At 42.4% G+C, this 25,262-nt stretch overlaps 1 protein-coding gene across 2 annotated transcripts in view; it reads left to right on the top strand.

Moving 5' to 3' along the window:
* The window catches only part of txndc11 (thioredoxin domain containing 11), an 87,964-nt gene that overhangs the window by 35,487 nt on the left and 27,215 nt on the right, over positions 1 to 25,262 (top strand). For both annotated transcript variants that reach the window (XM_080206936.1, XM_080206937.1), the window contains 4 exons: positions 3,463 to 3,556; positions 8,580 to 8,692; positions 11,882 to 12,082; positions 20,602 to 21,376. In XM_080206936.1, the coding sequence (XP_080063062.1) occupies positions 3,463 to 3,556; positions 8,580 to 8,692; positions 11,882 to 12,082; positions 20,602 to 21,376 (1,183 nt within the window). The remainder of the gene's footprint in view (positions 1 to 3,462; positions 3,557 to 8,579; positions 8,693 to 11,881; positions 12,083 to 20,601; positions 21,377 to 25,262) is intronic.

The following is a 25,262-nucleotide window of genomic DNA, read 5'->3' on the forward strand; positions in this document are numbered from 1 at the left end:
CTGTTTCCATGCTGTAAACCTCTATGACGCTATGATCTACCACCCCTAAGCCTCCAACGTTAAGGGAAAAAAGTCTATCCAGCCTCTCCTTATAACTCAAACCATCAAGTCCCAGTAATGTCCTAGTAAATCAATTCTGCACTCTTTCTAGTTTAATACTATCCTTTCTATAATAGGGTGACCAGTACTGTACAGAGATGGTGAACTGCATTTCTGCAGTGGCTGCTGCTTGGCAGAGACAGGGCACAAACTTCCTGTGTCAAAAGGGCACTTATCTGAAGTTGCAGGTCTGGTCATGAGTTCCACTGTGTGGTGTCCTGGCCTTAATGAAAGTAAATATTGGATTTGGGTCCAAGTTAAATAGGATGGCTAACTGTAATCGTTTTTATAACGGTATGTGGTCAGATTCCTTTTTTAATGAGAAAATGGCAGAATGCCTGCTTTTCTCCAAAGTGGTGTGATTTTCTGAGTGCAATTTGACTTTTGGGTGGCTAATTATAGTGTTAAAAACTTCCGACCTTTCGTAAAACGAGGCTGACTAAACTGGGGTGGTGGGGGAGTGGGAAGAGGAGGAGGTCCGACAGGGTAGTTCGATCAGTGAAGAACTTAATTTCCTTCTGCTTTTCGTTCCAAGAGACTAATACCATTTATGTGATCCTCGGGGTTTTTTTTTCCTGAGCCGTATGAATCAATACCTTCCCCGCTCAGAAAGGACAGCAGGACTAGAGGGCACAGCCTCAAGATAAGGGTGGAACAGTTTACAACGGAGTTGAGAAGGAACTTCTTCACTCAAAGGGTGGTGAATCTCTGGCATTCTCTGCCCGTTGAAGTGGTGGAGGCTACCTCGCTAAATATATTTAAGACACGGGTAGATAGGTTTTTGGTAGGCAAAGGAATTAAGGGTTATGGGGAGAAAGCGGGAAAGTGGAACTGATCCACTTCAGATCAGCCATGATCTTATTGAATGGCAGGGCAGGCTCGAAGGGCTAGATGGCCAACTCCTGCTCCGACTTCTTATGTTCTTATGAAGTCTGTTCTTTTCCTCGAATTGCGCAGCAGGCAGTGGCAGCATCTGGGGAGAGAAAGTTAGTTAATGTTTTGCGCCCTTGATCTTTTGTCAGAAGTTCTGGTGAAAGGTCACAGGCCTGAAACAGTAACTCACTTTCTCTCCACTGATGCTGCCATTACCCTGCTGAGTATCTGCAACATGTTCTGTTCTTATTTCAGATTTCCAGCATCAACGGTATTCTACTTGACTATTCTATTCCTTATTTGTTTAAAGCTGGCTTCGGTCTGTGGGGTAACCAGAATAATAAAGTCCATTAAATACGTTGATGTTTTTACTTTAAATGCTGAAATTATTTGCAGTGGTGTTTTTACACAGCCCCCACCCCCGCTCCTATTTTCAGTGCATCTGGTGCACTTTACAGCGTGATTCAATCACTTGCCCCACCTGCCTTAAATTCTCTGCCTAGCCCAGCATGATTTGGCTTCAAAGACAGGAGGTAATCTCAGAGACCATCTGTGCACGCTTGAGAGAACCAGGAGTTGAGAGGTTGGAGGGAAACCTTTCTTGAGAAATACCAGATGTCACCTTGTGGGGTCAGGGTCTGTGTCTACGTGAATTCTTGTTTGTGATTGTCACCCTTTTGCCCAACTGGCAAGGAGTTGGGCTCTAAATGTCCGCAGGCGTGTGCTTTCTGGCAGGATAATGAATAGGAATATGAACTTTGTATACCCTTTCCCAGATATAATTTATGTTATCAAAACCAACTGCATTGCATATTGGTAAGTCTTTTTGAAATGGTCTAATTAAGCTATCAAATTTTTTTTGATCACTCCAGGGATGTTTTACTAGGTTAAAGCATGTTCTGTAATGCAAGCTGGTGTTATTATTGCGTCCCCTTACAGTGGTAAACTCTGCTGCCTCTCAGCACCAGGGACCCGGGTTCGATACCCGGCTTGGGTCGCTGTCTGTGCGGAGTCTGCACATTTTCCCCGTGTCTGTGTGAGTTTCCTCCAGGTGCTCCAGTTTCCCCCGCAGTCCGTCAGATGTGCTGGTTAGGTGCTAAATTCTCCCTCCGAACAGGTGCCGGAGTGTGGCGACTGGGGAATTTTCACAGTATCTTCATTGCAGTGTGAATGTAAGTCTACTTGTGACACTAATAAATAAACTTTAAAAATTAAACCTTTTTATTTAAATACACTTTCTAACTAGCCCCTAGCCCCATTAGCATTCGAAATGAATAATGCTTTGACATAGAGTAGGACTTGTCGAGTATAATTTCATCTGAAGGATTATTGTCGTGTAGAAAGTGTTGTGTGTAATTAATGAACTATTTTTAGTAGCATGTGTTCTGGCACTTTTATGAATGAAGTATTTGGCTCACACAGAAGTTTTGATTTTAAAAAGTTGTACAAGTAGCAAGGTGTGGGGCAGAAATAAAAGCAAAATATTGCAAATGTTGGAATAAGAACATAAGAACATAAGAACATAAGAACATAAGAACATAAGAAATAGGAGCAGGAGTAGGCCATCTAGCCCTTCGAGCCTGCCCCGCCATTCAATAAGATCATGGCTGATCTGTTGTGGCTCAGTTCCACTTTCCTGCCCTCTCCCCATAACCCTTAATCCCCTCTCTTATCAAGAACCCATCAACCCGCTTCTTAAAAATATTTAGCGAGGCAGCCTCCACCACTTCAACGGGCAGAGAATTCCAGAGATTCACCACCCTTTGAGTGAAGAAGTTCCTCCTCAACTCCGTTCTAAACCGCCTCCCCTTTATCTTGAGGCTGTGCCCCCTAGTCCTACTGTCTTTTTTGAGCGGGAAGAGTCTCTCCACCTCTATCCTATCCATCCCATTCATCATCTTATACGTCTCAATGAGATCTCCCCTCATTCTTCTAAACTCTAACGAGTACAAGCCTAGTTTATTCAGCCTCTCCTCATAGCTCAATCCCCTCAACTCCGGTATCAGCCTAGTAAACCTCCTCTGCACTCCCTCCAGGGCCAAAATATCCTTGCGCAGGTGCGGCGCCCAAAACTGCACACAGTACTCCAGCTGCGGCCTCACCAATGCCCTATACAGCTGCAGCAAGACCTCCCTACTTTTATATTCAATCCCCCTCGCTATGAAGGCCAGCATCCCATTCGCCTTCCTGACCACCTGCTGCACCTGCAAGCTGGGTTTTTGCGGCAATCTGAAACAAAAACAGAAATGCTGGAAAATCTCAGCAAGTCTGACAGCAAGGTCATCCAGTCTCAACGTTGGCTCTATTCTCTCTCCACAGATACTGTCAGACCTGCTGGAGATTTTCCAGCGTTTTGTTTCTTTTGTGTGATGATGTCAGGTTTTTTGAGTATCTGTTTTGTGAACACATGGTGGAAGATGCTGATGGTTTTCTCAAAATTCTTAGGCTATCGTTTTCATTTTCTCTCTCTCCTTTTTATTTCCAAAAAAGCCAGGTGTCCTTGGATATTTTGAGTTCAATGCATCACCGCAGCCTCCAGGTTACCTGACACTTTACATCTCTGCATTACATGCACTAAAAGGAGGTGAGACTTCTCCTTACTTTTTAAGTACTGGAGCTCTCGGTCTATATCCAAAGTAAATAATAGTCTAAACTTTCAGTTTAATATCCGGCGAAAACGTTCTATTTTATTTGAGGATTCATAGAATTTGGCAGTGCAAAGGGACACCATTTGCCCACAACCCTCTTGATGGCCTTTTCCTCATTCACTGTCCTTTCCCACATCCTTTCAATGTTTTTCTTGGTCAAATATTTATATGTTTCCTTTTTTAAAAACTATCATAGATTTTGTTGAAGTAAGAGACATTTCTCAAGTTTGGAATTATAAAAAAAAGTTTGCCTGTTCCAATCTTTGGCAGGATTCTGTGTTTTTGATTGGCTGACTTGTAACTTGGAGCATGTGTAGCAGAATTTCTTGCAAAAACGAGTTTCTCCTTTATTTTACACTTTCGCAATATTCCATGACCCCGTGTTGATTTTTACACCTGCACTCTCCCTCTCTCTGTCATCTCACTCTCAATGTCTCTATCTCTCTCTCAGTCTCTCGCCCGCTCTGCCCCACCCTGCTCGCCTGCCCTGCCTCGCCTCGCCCGTCCCGCCTGCCTGTTCACCTCACTGGCTTGCTCCACTCGCTCGCCCCACCCCACCCTACCCAGCCACCAAGATTTAAATGAAACTTGTACCTGCAGTAGGCTTGTTTGTCAGAGGAGTTTATGTGCGAAAGGAACAGCATTCTGTCAAATAGGTATTCAGATGCTGAGAATGATTTTGTTATTAAAACCAAAATATTTGGGTTTGGTGGAAAATTTGCTCATGTGGGTTAACCAGATTGCTTTGTATCCCTTAAACGACAGTTCAACAACGGGAAAATTGTTGTACCTTGTGGTGCTGTGCAATTCTAAGAGCTCTAATGACAGTGCTTACAAATTAAAAGGAAATCTAGATTTCCCAACATTAATTTTGTTGGGATGGCAAAGGTTGCCCCTCTCCACCTGACATGAATATGACGAATGTAATTTGAGACACAGGGTACTTCTGAGGCTTGTGCAAGATAAAGTCATGCAAAGTTTGTTTTTATTTACACCAGTTAAATTGCTATTTGTAGGAAATAGGTGTTTAGCAAAAAAATTCTAAAACTTAACTTTTATTTGTTTGGGATTATGGTAGTAAATTAAATAATATTTGCAATATTTTCTCGTTCCATGCCCCCCCATCCTTTTCAGCTGCATGATGTGCCAGAAAATGTTAAGTTCATTCTCATGTGGAGCAATTGTTAGCCATTTTGTCTGTAAAAACATTGTCCTGTTATTAAACATGCCCAGAGTTGGGAATGCTTGAAAACAAATGTTTTCCATTAATTTAACTTTTGATGTTGTCCATTTTTTTGCTATCCATGCAGCAATCAATAGAAGACATTTTAAGTTGATATAATGCAGCAAATTTTGAGTGATGTCTTTAGTTAGCTTAAATGAAATTAGTTTTTTTTTCTCCCCGGCCTTTTAGTGAATTATCAGTAGAGTTTAAATTTTTACATATCTGACCATACTTAATGCATGTGTGTTAGTATAGATAGGTCCTGTCCCCAGGCTGTTATCAATAATAACTTTCATTCTCTGCAGAACTGGGCTGGACAGGACTTGTTTACTTTTCATTTTGCTATGAACTGCAGCTGCACTTGGTTTCCCTTGTCATTTGGTTTTAAGATGATTCCATGTGTTCAGTTTGCACGTGAAATGGCTATTTCATTGCCATGCCTAGCAGACAAAGTGATTGAACTGTGAACAGTTTTGGTCCCCTTACTCAAGGAAAGGTATACTGGCATTAGATGCAGTCCAAAGAAGGTTCAGTAGCTCGATCCCAGGTATGGAGGGATTTTTTTTTGATTTATTATTTTCACATGTATTAACATATAGTGAAAAGCATTGTTTCTTGCTCGCCATACAGGCAAAACATACCGTTCATAGAGAAGGAAATGAGAGAATGCAGAATGTAGTGTTACAGTCATAGTTAGAGTGTAGAGAAAGATCAAGTTAATGCGAGGTAGGTCCATTCAAAAGTCTGCCAGCAGCAGGGAAGGAACTGTTCTTGAGTTGGTTGGTACGTGACCTCAGAGTTTTGTATCTTTTTCCCAACGGAAGAAGATGGAAGACAATGTCCAGGGTGCATGGGGTCTTTAATGGTGCTGGCTGCTTTGCCGAAGCAGTGGGAAGTGTAGACAGTCAATGGATGGGAGGCTGGTTTGCGTGATGGACTGGGCTACATTCACGATCTTTTGTAGTCCCTTGCGGTCTTGGGCAGAGCAGGAGTCATACCAAGCTGTGATACAACCAGGAAGAATGCTTTCTGTGGTGCATTTGTAAAAGTTGGTGAGACTCGTAGCTGATATGCCAAATTTCCTTAGTCTTCTGAGAAAGTAAAGGTGTTTCTCTTGTGGAGAGGTTGAATAGGTTGGGCTTGTATTCACTGGAGTTTAGAAGAACGAGAGGCGACCTTATTGAGACTCGGGGGGGCTTGACAGGGTAGGTGGTCAGGGATTATATCCCCTATGGGAGAATCTAGGTCCCAACAGGAGAAGGTGGGATGAGATTATGTCCGGAGTGTGTGGGGGTTCTTGATTATGCTGATTATTCTCCTCTTTTCAGGAGAAAGTGTGACAATAGATAGGCATGATTAGAAATAGAATTGTGGAATAAATAGCTAATTTCCTAATGAGATGGGAGAAAGTAGATGAAGATTGAAAATTTGGTACCTTAAGAGGGGCAAATTTTACATGTTACAAGGGAACAAAGAATATTTGCTGCTTCGTGTTGGAATGACTGAGACTTTCCATCTCCAAAACTACATAAGACCACAAAAGTAAATGTATTTTTCTATTCACTTATAACTTTGATTGACGTTGGGACATCGGCATGCTTTGAATTTGCATTGAAGTCTCGCCATCTTCCTTTTTGAGTTGTAGTCATAAAATCATTGAGGTTTACAGCATGGAAACAGGCCCTCCGGCTGAACTTGTCCATGCTACCTTTTTTTAAAATGCCCAAGCTAGTCCCAATTGTCCGCATTTGGCCCATATTCCTCTATACCTATCTTAACCATGTAAACACTTTTTAAAAGAAAAAATTGTACCAGCCTCTACTACTATCTCTGGCAGCTTGTTCCAGATACTCACCACCCTCTGTGTGAAGCAATGATCCTTCTGGACACTTTTGTATCTCTCCCCTCTCACCTTAAACTTATGCCCTCTAGTTTTAAACTCTCCTACCTTTGGGAAAAGGTATCTAGTTGTTCCTGCCCCTCATTATTTCATAGGCCTTTATAAGATCACCCCTCAGCTTCCTATGCTGCAGGGAAAAAAGTCCCAGTCTATCCAGCCTTTCCTTATAACTCAAACTATCAAGTCCCAGTAGCACCCTAGTAAATCTCTTCTACACTCTTTCTAGTTTAATAATATGCTTTCTATAATAGGGTGTCACACAGTATTCCAAGTGTGGCCTGACCAATCTCTTGTACAGCTTCAACAAGATGTCCCAACTCCTGCATTCAGTGTTCTGACTGATGAAGCCAAGCATTCTGAATGCCTTCTTCACCACTCTGTCCACCTGTGACTCCACTTTTAAGGAGCTATGCACCTGTACCCCTAGATCTTTGTTCTGTAACTCTTCCCAATGCCCTACCATTAACTGAATAAGTCCTGCCCTGGTTCAATCTACCAAAATGCATCACCTCACATTTATCTAAATTAAACTCCATCTGCCATTCGTCAGCCCACTGGCCCAATTGATCAAGATAGTTTTATTAGTCAAAATCATCTTTTAGGTGTCAACATCTATGGGGAAAGCATGTGTTTCTTTTGAGCTCCTTCTCTGGTATCTGGTGAAAATAATATGCATAATTATTGGTCTCTTCTATGTAACACCTCAGGGAAAGTAGGGAAGGAAATTGAAAAATAATACCAGCTGCTCAGATCATTTTAATTCATTGCTTAGTTAAATGGAACACTTTTTCTTTTGAAACAATGTCTAAAGTTTATCATGTTTTGCATTTAAATTATGGAATTTAATCACTGAATTTGCATTTGTCTACGAAATGCATCAACTTAAGATAATCTTCAAAACATTGTTGGTGGCGCAGTGGTTAGCACTGCTGCCTCACAGCGCAAGGTACCCAGGTTCAATTCCGGCCTCGGGTTGCTGTCAATGTGAAGTTTGCATATTCTCCCCACGGCCACGTGGGTTTCCTCCAGGTGCTCCGATTTCCTCCCACCATCCAAAGATGTGTGGGTTAGGTTGATTAGCATGTTAAATTGACCCTTAGTGTCAGGGAGCTAGCAGGGTAAATGTGCAGGGTTACGTGTATAGGGCCTGGGTGGGATTATTTGGTGCAGGCTTGATGGGCCAAGTGGCTGCCTCCTGCACTGTAGGAATTATAAGTACAATCACTCTGAATTTTAATTTTAATAGAACATTAAGAACTACAGTGGACTTGCATGGGCATTTGCAAATTCATTTATGAACTTTTTTCCAATGTTTAAAATGTCATGTCAGCATAGCATTACACTGAGGTCATTGATGTCTTTACAAACCATTGTGCTGGTTGTTCTCTGTTTAAGTGCTGCCAGTTGAAGAAAAATACATGCCTGTTGTTTTATCCATATTAAAGTAATTATTTAAAAATGATACTGTGGCACTAGATCATGTTTGATTACGATGAGTAAAGCTGGCTTTCTAAATTGACAAAATTGTTTGATTAGTATTTAGAAATTGCCATCTCCTCAAATATCTTTATTAAATTTGATTTTTCTGAGAATTTGATACTTCTGGGAGGCTGTGAGACCGTGTGAAGAAAATGTCTCATCGATTTCCTCTTAAGTATCTTTTTCTCAGGGTGTGGGATTGTATATTATGTATTAAAAAATGGTTCCTCATTAAGTCAACCCATTGTAACCCAAGAGGAAAAAATGGTTCTATTACATTGAGCCTTCTGAACCCAGGATGTCATAGAAATAATTTTTGAGGTCAGCTTATAAAGAGCGTAATCTGTGATTTCAGATCATCAAGGAACAATTCGCTTTGGTGTGATAACCAGCAAGCAGGTGGCCGAAAAGATATCAGTAACCAACCCTGGAACAATTTATATGCATAGGCATTTCAACTCTTCCATAGTAAGTGATGTGACTTTGACTTGAATTGATTTATTATTGTCACATGTATTAGTATACAGTGAAAAGTATTGTTTCTTGTGAGCAGTACAGACAAAGCATACTATTCATAGAGAAGAAAAGGAGACAGTGCAGAATGTAGTGTTACAGTCATAGCTAGAGTGTAGAGAAAGATCAAGTTAACACGAGGTAGGTCTATTTAAAAGTCTGGTGGCAACAGGGAAGAAGCTGTTCTTGAATCGGTTGATACGTGACCTCGGACTTTTGTATCTTTTTCCTGACGGAAGAAGCTGGAAGAAAGAATGTTCGGGGTGTGTGGTGTCCTGAATTATGCTGGCTGCTTTGGATCCAAAGTGATGGTGTGTTTTCAATTGTGGGTATGATACGTTACACCATAAGAATTCAGAGAATTGTAGTATTTCTTTCTAAATCTTTTCATGTTGCTTCAGACTGAAATGAATGAGGTTTGGTTGTGAACTTAACTGTTTGTTTAACAACCCATTTCATTTGTGAGGGTGTCCCAACTATAGTGCAGAGCTAATGATTGAAGCAGAGATCATAGTGACATTTAAGAATAGGTTGGATAGTTACTTGAAGGAAAGAGGATCAAGGAAGATGCGATGGAGGGTACTGTCACATAAAGGATGAACTACGATGTGGACTGGTTGTGTCAAGCAGCCTGTTTCAACTGATACAATTTTTCTGTCGCCAGGAAATAGATTTTTAATTTAGCTTATTTATTAATGTCACAAGTAGGTTTACATTAACACTGCAATGAGTTTACTTGGAAATCCCCTAGTCACCACACTCCAGCGCCTGCTCAGGTACACTGAGGGAGAATTTAGCATGGCCAATGCACCTGACCCCCACATGTTTGGACTGTGGGAGGAAACCAGAGGAAACCCACGCAGACATGGAGAATGTGCAAGCTCCACACAGACAGCAAACCAAGTCAGGAATTGAACCCAGGTCCCTGGTGTTGTGAGGCAGCAGTGCTAACCACTGTGCCATCGTGCTCCTCCATTGTCTTCCAGACATAAGCAACAAGAACAGAGGATGCCAGAACAGGTCTGCCAATATCTATTAGGAAAGGAACAGAGTTAACGTTTCAAATCATAGACCCTTCATTGGAACTGAAAGGAGGGAGAATGTTAGAGCAATAGAAGCTGCAATGAAAAATACCAACTTCAGAAACAACTGACAAATAGCCTGGTCTGAGAGGGACTTTTGCATTAAGGCAGTAGATGAATAGAATATAAAATGAAAGAGGGGTTTAAGAGAGGAAGGGGTTCAAAATCTAAAGTTACTGATCTCAAGACTGAGTCCCAAGGGTTGCACCGTGCCCAATCAGAAGATGAGATGTTGCTTCTCCAGCCGGCGATGGGCTTCGCTGGACCAAGGTGCTGAATTAAAATGGCAAGTGGCAGGAAGGTTAGGGTCAGGCTTGCAGACTGAGCAAAGGTGTTTGTCAAAGCGGTCACCCAGTCTGCGTTTATGTAGCGGAGACCTCATTGGGTACAGCAAATACAACAAACCAAATTGAAAGAGGTGCAAGTGAAATGCTGCTTAACCTGAAAGGGTTAGTTGAAGCCATGAACGGAGTGGAGGGAGTAAGTAAAGGGGCAGGTGTTGCATCTTTTATCATTGCAAGGGAAGGTGTTGTGGGAAGGAGATGGGGAGTTGGGCGTGGCGGAGGAGTGCGCCAGGATGTCAAAGATGGAGGAGTCCCTTCAGAATGCTGTCGGGGTGGGGGTGGAAGTGGAAGATACATTTAGTGGTGACGTCATGCTGGAGCTGGTGGAAACGCTGAGGATGACCCTTGAACGCAGAGGCTGGTGGGATGGAAAGTGTGAACAAAGGTGACCTGTGGAAATTGGTGAGTTTATAATAAATATTGTTCATTGGTTTATCACTGGAAATGGAGATAGAGAAGTCAAGGAAGGGAAGTAAAGTGTCAAAGATGGACAGTGTGAACCTGAGAGAGGGATGAAAATTGGAAGCAAATTCAATAAATTTATCCAGGTCCAGTTGAGGGCATGAGGCTCATCAAAATACTGGGAAAAACAGCTGCCAGAGTCGGAGTGGAACAAGGAGTTTTACTTAACCGCAAAAAGGCAGGCATAACTGAAGCCCATGCAGAGACCTATAGTCACACCTTCTATTTGCAGGAAGTGAGAGAAGTTAAAGGAGAAATTATTTAGTGACAGAACAGGTTCAGCCAAGCAGGGAGCATTGGAGCAGATGGGGATTGTTCGGGTCTGTGCTCCAGGAAGAACCAGAGTGTCCTCGGACTGTCCCGGTGGGGAATGGAGGCATTGGACATCCGTAGTGAAGAAGAGGCGGTTAGGGCCAGGGAATTGTAAATTGTTGATATGACGTGGGGCATCAGATGAATCGTGAATGTGGATAATGTGTGATCATGATTGGCAGCACATGATTTACTTGCAAAATGAGTCTGTACATGGTGCATGGGGGAAAGTTTACAGGCAATGTGTGAGGCAAATTTTTTACTCAGAGGGTGATGAATGTCTGGAATGCGCTGCCCAGGGAGGTGGTGGGAGCAGGTACGATAGTGCCATTTAAGGGGCATCTAGACGAATGCATGAATAGGACGGGAATGGAGAGATATGGACTCTGAAAATGCATATGATTTTAGTTTAGTTAGGGCACCGTGGTCGGTGCAAGCTGGGATGGCCAAAGAGCCTGTCCCTGTGCTGTACTGTTCTTTGTTCTTTGATGTGGATATACCGGCGTTGGACTGGGGTAAACACAGTAAAAAGTCTGACAACACCAGGTCTGAGGCCAGAACTCTCCATTCACCTGAAGAAGAGGGAAACCTCGAAAGCTTGTGAGTTTACTATCAAATAAATCGGTTGGACTTAAACCTGGTGTTGTCAGACTTTTTACTTTGTTCTTTGTACATGCTATCCTTCTTGAGAGCCTGAGAAGGCTGTTGGATGAGACATTCCCATATGGCCTTTTCTACCACCACTGCTGGGGATCTGGTTGTGACATGAGAGATCTAAGAGGAGAGACAAAACAAATGTGCAAAATAGTTAGGTTTCAGTCTTTCTGGACTGCAGGGGAGTAAGTGTATTCACAGATTATTTTAATTATATTTTGGTCATTGGATTTATCTCCTTTTTTGTAAAGTAGGAGCTGTAACTTCTTTGGTCTGTCTTCCTACTGCAGGTCTTTCCTCACGATGTCTTAAACTTCACTGCGGTGAATGTCTACAGCTGGGCTTTTCAGAATCGGGAGACCTTTATACGCTGGCTACGACCACATGGAAGCAAGAGCCTTCTCCTAAACAACGAACTGAAGAAAGGCCCAGCATTATTACTGTTTTTCCCCTTCAGCCCGTTAGCTGAAAAGCAACCACTCATGGAGGAGGTGAGAACTAAAGATCTGGAAATAATGTGTTAAGTAGAGGTGGCATTGGAAGGGGCCAAGTAATTAACAGTTTTATGCTAATGGTTGAATGCAACTGAAACATGTTGGTTTGAAAATTACACTGTCTATTCACTGTCTACAGTTAAAAGATGTGAACATTGTTGGGAAGACTTCCCCCAAACCCTTCTGTATCTCCATCACCAGTTTATGAAGTGCTGCTCACTGTGGCATCTTTTTTGCTGGATGTTACTACATTTCGCCTTCCAGTTCTGGAAACCCAGATTCAGATCCCACCATGGCAGATGGTGGAATTTGAATTTTAAAAAAAAATCTGGAATTAAGAACCTACTGATGACTTTGAAACCATTGTTGATTGTCGGAAAAACCCACCTGGTTCACTAATGCCCTTTAGGGAAGGGAAATCTGCCATCCTTAGCCAGTCTGGCCTACATGTGACTTCAGGGCCACAGCAATGTGGTTGACTCTGAACTGCCCTTAGACAACTAAGGATGGACAGTAAATGCTGACCAGCCAGCGATGCCCATGTTCCGTGAATGAAAAAAATATCATCAGCTCGTCTTGTAGGCTGTTTCTCCAGATTTAACTTCCTTGGAACTGTGGATTTCTTGACTTTACAACTTTAATTGTGCAACCTTGATGGACGGTATCTTCTGGAATTCATGCATTTGTGTAGAGGAGAGGTTTAGCTTACAGAAGATAAAGAGCATTCTGGTATTTACCTATCAAACTAGAAATTTACCACCTAGCCCCAGCCAAACCTTCCTTGTACAAATACAATACTGGTATCTAGGCTGCAGTGTAGAAAATTGCCCAAGTATGTCCTACACACAAGAAACAGGACAAATCCAACCCAGCCAATTAAGCCCTATCAGTCAACTCTTGATCATCAGGAAAGTGATGGAAGGGGTCAGCAACAATGCTATCAAGCAGCATCTGCTCAGCAATAACCTGTTCAGTGATGCACAATTTGAGTTCAGCCAAGATCACTCAGCTCCTGACCTCATTATAGCCTTGGTTCAAACATGGATAAAAGAGCTGAACTCTAGAAGCGAGGTGAGCGTGACTGTCTTTGGCACCAAGGCAGCATTTGACTGAGTAAGGCATCAAGGAGCCCCAGCAAGACTGAGTCATTGGGAATTAGAGGTAAACCCTCTGCTGGTTGGAGTCATACCTAGCACAAAGGAAAATGCTTGTTATGATTGGTGGTCAATCATCTCAGCTCCAGGCTATCACTGCAGGATGATGTTCTATGCCCAACTATCTTCAGCTATTTCATCAATAACCTCCCCGCCACCAAAAGGTCAGAAGTGGGGATGTTTGCTGATGATTGCGTGATGTTCAGTACCGTCCATGGCTCCTCATACTGAAGCAGTCCATGTCCAAATGCAGCAAGACTTGGAAAATATCCAGGTTTGGGCTGACAAGTGGCAATCATAGAATCCTGTAGTGCAGGAGGAGGCCATTTGGCCCATTGAACCTGCATCGACCACAATTGCACCCAGACCATAACCCCATATAGTTACCCTGCTAGTGCCCCTGACACTAAGAGGCAAATTAGCCTGGCCAATCCATCTAACCCGCAAATGACATTTGTGCCAAACATTTGTCAGGCAATGACCTTCCCCAACAAGACAGGATCTAACCATCAACCCTTTGCATTCAATGCCATTACCATCGCTGAATACCCCACTATCAACATCCTGGTGGTTACCAGTGACCAAAAATTGAACTGGACTAGCCACGAAAATACTGTGGCTATGAGAGCAGGTCAAAGGCTAGGAATCCTGTGGTGAGTAACTCATCACCTGACTCCCAAACCCTGTCCACTCTCTACAAAGCACAAGTTAGAAGTGTGATGGAATACTCTCCACTTACCTGGATGAGTGTAGCTCCAACATCACTCCAGACACTTCACACCATCCAGGACAAAGCTGCCCGCTTGATTGCTACCCCTTCCACAAACATTCACACCCTCCACCACTGAGTGGCAGCAGTATGTACTGTTTAGAAGGTGCATGCAGGAGCCCAGCAAGGTTCCTAAGGCAGCACCTTCCAAATCCACATCCACTACGATTTAGAAAGACAAGGTCAGCAGATTACTGGGAACACTGCCACCTATATGTTCCCCTCCAAGTAACTCACTACCCTCACTTGGAATTATGTCACCGTTCCTTCACTGTTGCAGGTTCAAAATCTTGGAATTCCCTCCCTAACAGCATTGTGGCTGTACCTACACCTCAGTGACTCCAGTGGTTCAGATGGTGGCTCACTACTATCTTCTGAAGGGCAACTAGGGATGGGCAACAAATGTTGGTCTAGTCAGCGATGTTCACATCCCATAAATGGATTAAGAAAGAAAATGTGAAAAGGGAGCAATTCAACTGTGAAGGATTTTGATGAACGGGTTTTTAAAAGGAAAATTGTCAGGAAATGATTGAGTAAGACTTGTTCACGTGCCACACTAAAGATTGGCTGCCCATATTATTTATAACAGCATATGCATTGAAAAATGGTTCTCTGCAAGACAGAAGTCTTCTTTAGCTGAACAATTGTCAACTTGTCATGGGAATGTCTTAGTGGATTAAATTAATGATTCCAAAAATTAGAAGCAGATTTCGCTGTAACATCTAAAAAGAAATCTCCTGTTGCTATCTTGTAAAATCTAAGGCTGGAAAAAATGCTTCCTCTAATGATTTTAGTACAAAAGCATAAATTTCCGTAATACAGAGAGGAAATGGTTAGCCCTAAAGATACCACAAGCGTAGCATAGTCCTGCTTCAAAAATGGTTGGCATAAATTAATTTTGTAGCTTTTGTGCTCTTCAAGTGAGGGGTATTAGTCCTGAGCAGTGGGGCATTTCCTAATTGGGGCATACTGTGTACACATCATGCACCTACAGTTTGGATATTGACAAAATATTTAAATCAACATTTCTATGACTCTGGTCTCAATCTCAGAGGAGTATATCACTCTACACCGGTTTGCCATTTTGTCATTTCTCCACCTTGGTCTTACTATGGTGAGTGATGATGTGGAGACATCGGCGTTGGATTAGGGTGGGCACAGTAAGAAGTCTCATAACACCAGGTTAAAGTCCAACAGGTTTATTAAGAACCACGGGCTTTCAGGGCTTTCAGTTCTAGTTTTCAATTAAGTGTATGAAGGAGCAGTCCTCCGAAAGCTCGTGATTCCATTAGAACTAGGAGCAGGAGTGGGCCATCTGGCCCCTCGGGCCTGCTCCGCCATTCAATAAGATCATGGCTGATGTTTTCGTGGATTCAGCTCCACCTATCCGCCTGCTCACCATAACCCTTAATTCCTTTACTGTTCAAAAATTTATCTATCCTTGACTTAAAAAACATTCAGTGAGGTCGCCTCAACTGCTTCACTGGGCAGGGAATTCCACAGATTCAGAACCCTTTATGTGAAGAAGTTCCTCCTCAATTAAGTCCTAAATCTGCTTCCCTTATTTTGAGGCCATGCCCCCTAGTTCTAGTTTCACCTGCCTGTGGAAACAACTTCCCTGTTTCTATCTTATCTATTCCCTTCATAATCGTATATATTTCTATAAGATCTCCCATCATTCTTCTGAATTCCAATGAGTATAGCCCCAATCTACTCAGTCTGTTCTCATAAGCCCACCCTCTCAACTCTAGAATCAATCTAATGAATCTTCTCTGCACCCCTTCAGTGCCAGTATATCCTTTCTCAAGTAAGGAGATCAAAACTGAACACAGTACTCCAGGTGTGGCCTCACCAGCACCTTATACAGCTGCAATATAGCCTTGCTGTTTTTTAACTCTATTCGTCTAGCAATGAAGGACAAAATTCCATTTGCCACCTTAATTACCTGCTGCACCTGCAAACCAACTCCTTGTGATTCTTGCACAAGGACACCCAGGTCCCTCTGCACAGCAGCCTGCTGCAGTTTTTTACCATTTAAATAATAGTCCATTTTGCTGTTATTCTTACAAAATGGATGACCTCAAATTTATCAACATTATACTCCATCTGTCAGACTCTTGCCCACTCACTTAGACCATCTATATCCCTTTGCAGACTTTCAGCATCCTCTGCACACTTTGCTCTGCCACTCATCTTAGTGTCATCTGTGAGTTTTGACACACTACACTTGGTCCCCAACTCCAAATCATCAATGTAAATCATAAACAATTGTGTTCCCAACACTGATCCCTGCTGCACACCACTAGTCACTGATCGCCAACCAGAAGAACGCCCATTTACCTCCACTCTTTGCTTTCTGTTAGTTAACCAATCCTCTATCCATGCGAATACATTACCCATAACACCGTGCATCTTTATCTTATGTAGCAGTCTTTGGTGTGGCATCTTGTCAAATGCCTTCTGGAAATCCAGATACACCACATCCACAGGTTCCCCATTGTCCCATGCACATGTAATGTTCTCAAAGAATTACAGCAAATTAGTCAATCGTGACCTTCTCTTCATGAACCCATGCTATCTCTTACCAATAGGACAATTTATAGCCCGATGTCTCGCTATTTCTTCCTTGATGATAGATTCAAACATTTTCCCTACTACGGAAGTTAAGCTAACCGCTCTATAGTTACCCGCCTTGTGCCTACCTCCTTTCTTAAACAGTGGCATCACATTTGCTGTTTTCCAATTTGAGAAAACCACCCCAGAGTCCAGCGAATTTTGGTAAATTACCACTCATGCATTTGCTATTTCTCCCGCCATCTCTTTTATTACCCTAGGATGCATTCCATCAGCACCAGGAGACTTGTCTACCTTTAGCCCCATTCGCTTGCCCAACACTACCTCTTTTGTGATAATAGTTTCTAGGTCCTCACCTGCCATTGCCTTTCTGTCTTCAAACCTGTTGGACTTTAACCTGGTGAGTGAGGTTGCTGAATTAAAAGTATTTGGCTGTTGGAGGTACAGTCTTCTCCTTCCCTTGGGATCAAGGATGACTTGCTACCACTCTAGTTTTGATGGGTTCTGAAATGGCTATCAATCCAACCATCTAGTTGGTATCTTCCTGAATGAACCTCCTGCATTTTGGTCAATCACAAGCCATGTTCTTCCACACATCCGTGGAGATGTTTGACCTCTTCAGGGATGCTAAGAGGACATGCCCAAAGCATTTCCACTGTCCTCCTGGGAGCCTTTTACAGCAACTGAGTTCCAAGCAAAACCATTTGTGAGCCTTGGCGTCAGGCACACAAGTGGTGCCAGCAGAGATGGTGTCTCCATGCCTACTAGAATTGAGAATTGCCTAAACTCATTTAACACAGCTAGTTGAGTGATTTTTAATCTTTAATCTGGCCTGAGTTTGAATTGAAATTTGAGACCTGTGAGGATTGGCTAATATGCTTCACCTACTTTTTTAAAGGCCATGCCTGCTTTTGATGTTAAAGGTATATGAATATCTAAAAATGTTTTACTGCAAGACATTGTATACATGTTAAATGTTATGTGATAGTTTAAATACTCATTTATCGATGTTTCTCTTTTGCAAGAGAGAACCTATGTGCTTGCTTTGCACAGTAAGAAGTCTCGTAATACCAGGTTAAAGTCCAACAGGTTCATTTGGAATCACGAGCTTTTGAAGTGCTGCTCCTTTATCAGGGGATGAAGGAGCAGCGTTCCGAGAGCTCGTGCTACCAAATGAACCTGTTGGACTTTAACCTGGTGTAATGAGATTCTTATTGTGCCCACCCCAGTCCAACGCCGGCATCTCTGCATCGCTGGCAGTAAGCTGCTCGTGAAATATTGCATCCCCTGTTGACTCTGGTGACCGGAAACTTTGATTTTGACAGTAGTTTACCCTGTACTCACTTTTTTTTGTCATCAAAATAAAGCTACCAGTTTACATTCTGGAATATGTCCTACAAGGGAACATGTTTCTCTAGATGTACATCCAGGGCAACACAGTGGTTAGCACTGCTGCCTCTCAGTGCCAGGGACCCAGGTTCGATTCTTGGCTTGGATCACTGTGCAGAGTCTGCACATTCTCCCCTGTGTCTGTGTGGGTTTCCTCTGAGTGCTCCAGTTTCCTTCTCACAGTCCAAAAGACATGCTGGTTAGATGCGTTGGCCATGCTAAATCCTCCCCCAGTGCACCCGAACAGGTGCCAGAGTGTGGCAACTAGGGATTTTCACAGTAACTACATTGCAGTGTTAATGTAAGTCTACTTGTGAAGAATAAATAACTTTACTTTAGCATCTGTTTAATTCCGTCTATTATCTACCCTGATCTCTTCACCTGGTTCTCAGGTTTCCCAATTGAAAAATCATTGTATCCTCAAAATGTCATAATTTCTACTGAATTTGATGTATTCCATTATTACCTTTTCTAATTCCATTCTTTTGGTATTGTTTGGTGTTCCATTTGGGATTGATGATTGGTTGCTCATACATTTCTGGCTTGTGTGAATAACTTAAAATGGTGGCATAGTGGACTGGTTACTGGAATAATAACCCAGAGATGCAAGGTAATGCTCTGGGAATCTGGATTAAAATCCAGTCGGCGAAATTTGAAATCAGTAAACAAAATCTGGAATGAGGCTGTGTAAGACTCTGGACAGATCCGATTTGGAGTATTGTGAGCAGTTCTGGGTCCTGTATCTAAGGAAGGATGTGCTGGCCTTGGAAAGGGTCCAGAGGAGGTTCATAAGAATGATCCCTGGAATGAAGAGCTTGTCATATGAGGAACAATTGAGGACTCTGGGTCTGTACTTGTTGGAGTTTAGAAGGATGAGGGGAGATCTTATTGAAAATTACAGGATACTGCGAGGCCAGGGTAGAGGTGACATGGAGAGGATGTTTCCACTATTGGGAAAAACTAGAACCAGAGGGCGCAACCTCAGGCTAAAGGGACGATCCTTTAAAACAGAGATGAGGAGGAATTTCTTCAGCCAGAGAGTGGTGAATCTGTGGAACTCTTTGCCACAGGAGGCTGTGGAGGCCAGGTCATTGAGTGTCTTTAAGACAGAGATAAATAGGTTCTTGATTAATAAGGCGATCAGGTGTTATGGTGAAAAGGCAGGAGAATGGGGATGAGAAAAAAAATCAGCCATGATTGAATGGTTGAGCAGACTCAATGGATCGAGTGGCCTAATTTTGCTCCTATGTCTTATGATCTTATGGAACTACAATTCTAAATGATGACCATGAAATCATTGTCGATTGTTGTTTAAAAAAAAACCCATCTGGTTCACCAGTGTCCTTTTGGGGGAGGAAATCTGCATCCTTACCCAGTCTGGCCAGCATGTGATCTACAGCAATTATGGTTGACTCTTAACTACCCTCTGAGTCATAGAGTTCAAGAAGCAATTAGGACTGGGCAATAAATGTTGACCCAGTCAGTGATGGCCACATCCCATCAATTAATTAAAAATAATGCAAATAAGTGTGTTACCAGCCACTGTCAAAAATATGTGTTAAATTTTAGTGTGCAGGATCACTGCTTCAAGTATGATTTAAAAGTCCTCTTTGTTACAAATGAAGAGGATGTTTGAATGGATATGTAACATGTGGAAAACATCTTGTCAGCATAGCTCTGTATATGTTTAATTATTCTGCTGAGTTCAAGTTCCTGTAGAATCATAGAATCCCTAAGTGCTAAAGGAGGCCATTCAGCCCATCGAGTCTGCACCAATCACAATCCCACCCATCCCCATAACCCTACATATTTACCCTGTTAATCCCCCTGACACTGAGAAGCAATTTACCATTGCCAATCCACCTAACCCGCACATCTTTGGGCTGTGGGAGGAAACTGGAGTACCTTGAGGAAACCCATGCAGACATGGGTAGAATGTGCAGACTCCACACAGACAGTGACCCGAGGCTGGAATTGTACTCATTAAATGTTTGGTTGGAGGTAACAGTCCCAAGCACTAACTTGCTCGTTAACCACCATGATTTTGATAAAGCGTAACCCAGCATTGTGCAGTAAAACACTATAATTCCTTCATAGAGAATTATCAAATCATGCTCACCTACTGAGCCATTAGGAAATCCTTCAGTGTTGGCTTTATTTTTCTTAGTATATTTTGCATCTTCTGTTAATGTGATGTGATGCATAACAAATACTCCATTTAAATGTTCAATCTGACTGCATTTAATTTAGCCAGCAGAGGTTAAATTAAATTCACAAACAGGATCAATGGAAGTTTGTTTCCAGGGTCTGAAAGAAGCGGACCACTCTGAGGACCACCCGTGGCTGGTTTCCTGTAATGGACTGCTGGAGGTGCTTGTTGCTACAGAAAGACTCAATTCTGGTGCTGTTCGGTGCCTGGAACTGGAAGCTTAATAGAATGGGGGAATGGAGCTTACATCTGACAGCCATGATCTTATTGGATGACGGATCAGGCTCGAGGGGCCAGATGGCCTATTCCTGCCCCCAGTTCTTGCGTTCTTATGTTTTTATCTGAATGCTTGATGTCAGAGTACAGTTATGATTGTTTCTATGAAACATTCCATTGTTTTTTTTTTCTCTTTTTTATTCAGGTAACTGAAGTTGCTCTTAAATATCACAACTGTAACAATAGCGAGGTCATTCAGCGTGTGTTGCAGTATATGGAAGAGACCAAGCAGGCTGACCAAGAAGATCAGTCCCCAGTATCCTCTCCATCTGTAGCGGAAACTTCCTCCCAGACTAGGAAACTTTGTTGTAACACAATAATGCTTCCCCAGTGGTATCCTGTATCCCGAACTCGCAACATCTGTGAGTTGTGCGTTCGCCAGACAGCTGGAATTCGACCAGGAGTGGTCTACGTTCCCCAGTGCAACTTCGTGGAGATGGAGGCAGCGCTGGATTCATTCTACCTCAGAGAAGAAACATTTCTTCACCTGCAATCAAGCACTGTGGGGTGTAGCAATATTTTGAGCTACTACAACCCTTTTAACTATTACACTGTTTGCTGCAGGGCATTCAGCAGTTCGTTTCAGTCTGAACAAATTAATGCCCTTAACTCTTCAGAACTGTTCTCCAACGCAGAGCACAGGAGCGGAATAATTTCCCAAGGCTTTCCTCACATTGAGGACAGAGCATCCACTCTTTTAGATCTGCACCATAGTCAAAGCCGTATTACAGGACTGAGCTGTAATACAAATAAAACTCTTAATTTTTACCTGATGGATTCAAATTTGCACTGGAGGTTTGCCACTAGATTAGGAGCCAATGAATCTGCACAAGTGCAAGAATTTGCAACAATTATTGATCTATGGGATGAAGTTCATTATGTCCTTGACCAAAAGCAGATCCTTGATAAATCTTCTATTGGTACGTATCCTGAAAAAATACATTGAATGTGATTGCAATTTTGGAGATCTATAATATTTTATAAATTTATTTATTAGTCACAAGTAGGCTAACATTAACACCGCAATGAAGTTACTGAGAAAATCCCCTAGTAGCCACACTCCGGCGCCTGTTTGGGTGCAGTGAGGGAGAATTTACCACGGCTAACGCATCTAACCAGCATGACTTTTGGGCTGTGGGAAGAAACCAGAGCACTCAGAGGAAACCCAAAGGAAAAACTTTATATACTTGTATATTGCTGATTTTAATCTCTTTTTCATTCCAGTTAACAGATTCCAGTCCAATTTCTGTGCTGTTTCATTTAAGTTTTATTTTCATAGCATCTACAGTGCAGAAGGAGGCCATTTGGCCCATTGAGCCTGCACTGACAACAATCACTTCCAGGTCCTATCCCTGTAACCCCACATATTTATTCTCCTAATCCCCCTGACGCTAAGGGGCAATTTAGCATTGCCAATCAACCTAATCCACACATCTTTGGATTGTGGAAGGCAACTGGAGAATCTGGAGGAAACCCACGCAGACACAGGGAGAAAGTGCAAACTCCACACAGATAGTGACCCGAGGCCGGAATTGAACCCGGACCTGTGGCGTTGTGAGGCAGCAGTGCTAGTCACTGTGCCACCCACAAAATTGATCAAATTTTCTCCCTTGCCCATTTAATTTGAAAATCAAAGAACAGCTGAATGAACCTGGAATGAATTTCGAGGACAATTTGGTCTGTTCGACATAACCTACCATTTACCTTTGGAAATCAGGAATTCAAATTTCATTCTAAATTTGCGTACTGAATTTTCCTTGCAACCTTGAAGATATGTACGTGCCTCATCTCTTCAGGTAGATTCAATGGAACTCTCCATCTGTTTTGACCATGTTGGTATTATGTACACAAATATTTCTCAGTCTTATTCAATAACCTTGCTATTTAGGGCTTGACTATTTGCTGCTCGCTCTCTCACTCTCTCTCTCTCTCTCTCTCACTCACTTCATGCCCAGCTCCCTGAGCTAGCCTGCTGCGATATAATTGGGTGTTTTGAATCGAATTGCTGCAATAATGTAGACTTGGTTGTGGGCTATCCATGTAGTTACAGATGATTGTGGATGGCAAGAATTTCTACAAGAGGACAGTGACTGTATTTCCCTACCTAGGATAGAAAATAAAGGTTCAATCCTGGTACGAGTTATGCTTTACTTTCACTTATTCTTACCGTAGCTGAGCCTTAGCAGAAACCTTCTGTAATTTCTGAACAGTATTTCTTTTCAATATTTCTATGTGTTCTATGTATGTATTTGCAGTATTTTACTGAAATATTGAAATGGCACAGTAGTTAGCATGGCTCAATTCCCAACTTGGGTCACTGTCTGTGCAGACTCTGCACGTTGTCCCCGTGTCTACGTGGGTTTCCTCTGGGTACTCCGGTTTCCTCCCACATTCCAAAGATGTGCGGGTTAGTTTGATTAACATGCTAAAAGGTCCGATAGTGCCAGGGGTCTAGCAGGATAAATGTATGGGGTTATGGGGATAAGGCCTGGGGTGGGATTGTTATTAGTGCAAACTCACTGGGCTGAATGGCTTCTTTCTGAAGGGATTCTATGATTTCGTGATGAAATTAAGGCCACCAAGCTAAAGTTTATGCAAAAATGCTTAAATTTGTCATCTAATTGTCTTTAATTTTGCATTAACTTTCTCAAATGACAGCAGCAGTAACAGGGAATATTTCACTATCAGATTTGCATCACACTTCTTTGGGAATAGTCAGGATCGATCCTATCAATGGAGGCATAAAAATGTTATGTTGGATATGAATGCATCTGCAGCTTAATATAATCAAAGGTGAACCATTGAGACTTCTGAATATTTTGGGTTTAGTTTTTGACTTTATTGAGCCCGCCACAAGTAATGTTAAATATTGACCTTTTATTACTCAAACTTAATTCTTTCTTGATTAATAAAGGGATTAAGGGTTATGAGGAAAAGGCAGGAGATGTAGCCCAATCCATCATGCAAACCAGCCTCCTATCCATTGACTCTGTCTACACTTCCTGCTGACTTGGCAAAGCAGCCAGCATAATTAAGGACCCCACACACCCCAAACGTTCTCTCTTCCACCTTTTGGGAAAAAGATACGAAAGTCTGAAGTCATGCTCCAACCGACTCAAGAACTACTCCTTCCCTGCTGCTGTCAAACTTTTGAATGGACTTAGCTTGCGTTAAGTTGATCTTTCTCCACACTTTAGCTATGACTGTCGCACCGTATTCTGCACCCTCTCCTTTCCTTCTCTATGAACAATATGTTATGTCTGTATAGTGCGCAAGAAACAATACTTTTCACTGTATTTTAATACATGTGGCAATAATCAATCAAAATCAAAGAATGGAGATAAGAAAAATATCAGCCATGATTGAATGGTGGAGCTGACTTGATGGGCCGAGTGGCCTAATTCTGCTCCCATGTATTATGATTACAATCTGCTTTGGGAGTGTGCCTACCAGTTGAGGATAGAATCTGCCTTGGCATCATTGTGCCCCGTGTTTGAAAGACCAGCTGCCACATTGCTTCAAGACTTGCAGAGCAATATTGAATGTCTATCATTTGGCTGAAATGTTAAACAGAGGCTGTCCCATCAGGTGGTCATTGAAGGTCCTATGATACTATTCGAAGGAGAGCAAGGGAGATCTCCCCGATGTTCTGACCGGTATTTATCCCTCAAGCCACCATCGCTAAAGCTGAATGTTATCGCATTGCTGTTTGTGGGATCTTGCTATTCACACTTTGGCTGTGCAGCTTGCTATGTTATGAACATGTACCCATATGTTGACCTATCCTAGGGGTAGAATGCGCTACTCCGCTAGGCCCGCCTTGAGAAATGTTACCACTGTTGTAAACTGCAGTATATTATCTCAGTCTGATCAGTTAAAATGCCCAAGAGGATTAAATGTGTTGTATTATATATAACCCTTAATTGAGTCATGGAGGTTTACAGCATGAAAACAGGCCCTTCGGCCCAACTTGTCCATGCTGCCCAGTTTTTACCACTAAGTTGGCCTCAATTGCCTGCATTTGGCCCATGTCCCTCTTACCCATATAACTGTCTAAATGCTTTTTAAAAGCCAAAATTGTACCCACCTCAACTACTGACTCTGGCAGCTTGTTCCAGACACTCACCACCCTCTGTGTGAAAAAACTGCTCCTCTGAACCCTTTTGTATCTCTCCCCTCTCACCTTAAATCTATGCCCTCTAGTTTTAGACTCCCCCACCTTTGGGAAAAGATGTTGACTATCTATCTTATCTATGCCCCTGATTATTTTATAGATCTCCAAGCCTCCTGTGCTCCAGGGAAAACAGTCCTAGTCTATCCAGCCTCTCCTTATAGTGCAAACCATCAAACCCCGGTAGCATCCTAGTAATTCTCTTCTGCACTCTTTCTAGTTTAATAATATCCTTTCTATACTAGGGTGACCAGAAGTGTACGCAGTAACCCAAGTGTGGCCTTACCAATATCTTCTTCAACTTCAACAAGCTGCTGTATTCAATGTTGTGACCAATGAAACCAAGTTAGCCGAATGCCTTCTTCACCACCCTGTGCACCTGTGACTCCACTTTCAAGAGTTAGGAATGTGCACTCCGAGATCTCTTTGTTGTATAACTGTCCCCACAATACCCTACCACTGACTGAGGAGGCCCTGCCCTGATTTGATCTACCAAAATGCATCATCTCACATTTATCTAAATTAAATTCCATCTGCCATTCGTCAGCCCACTAGCTCAATTGATCAAGATCCTGTTGCAATCCTAGATAACCTTCTTCACTGTTCACTGTGCCACCAATCTTGGTGTCATCTGC

Source organism: Carcharhinus amblyrhynchos, chromosome 18 (assembly GCF_965287045.1).
Source record: "Carcharhinus amblyrhynchos chromosome 18, sCarAmb.v2.hapA, whole genome shotgun sequence".
In the NCBI taxonomy this organism is placed as follows: domain Eukaryota; kingdom Metazoa; phylum Chordata; class Chondrichthyes; order Carcharhiniformes; family Carcharhinidae; genus Carcharhinus; species Carcharhinus amblyrhynchos.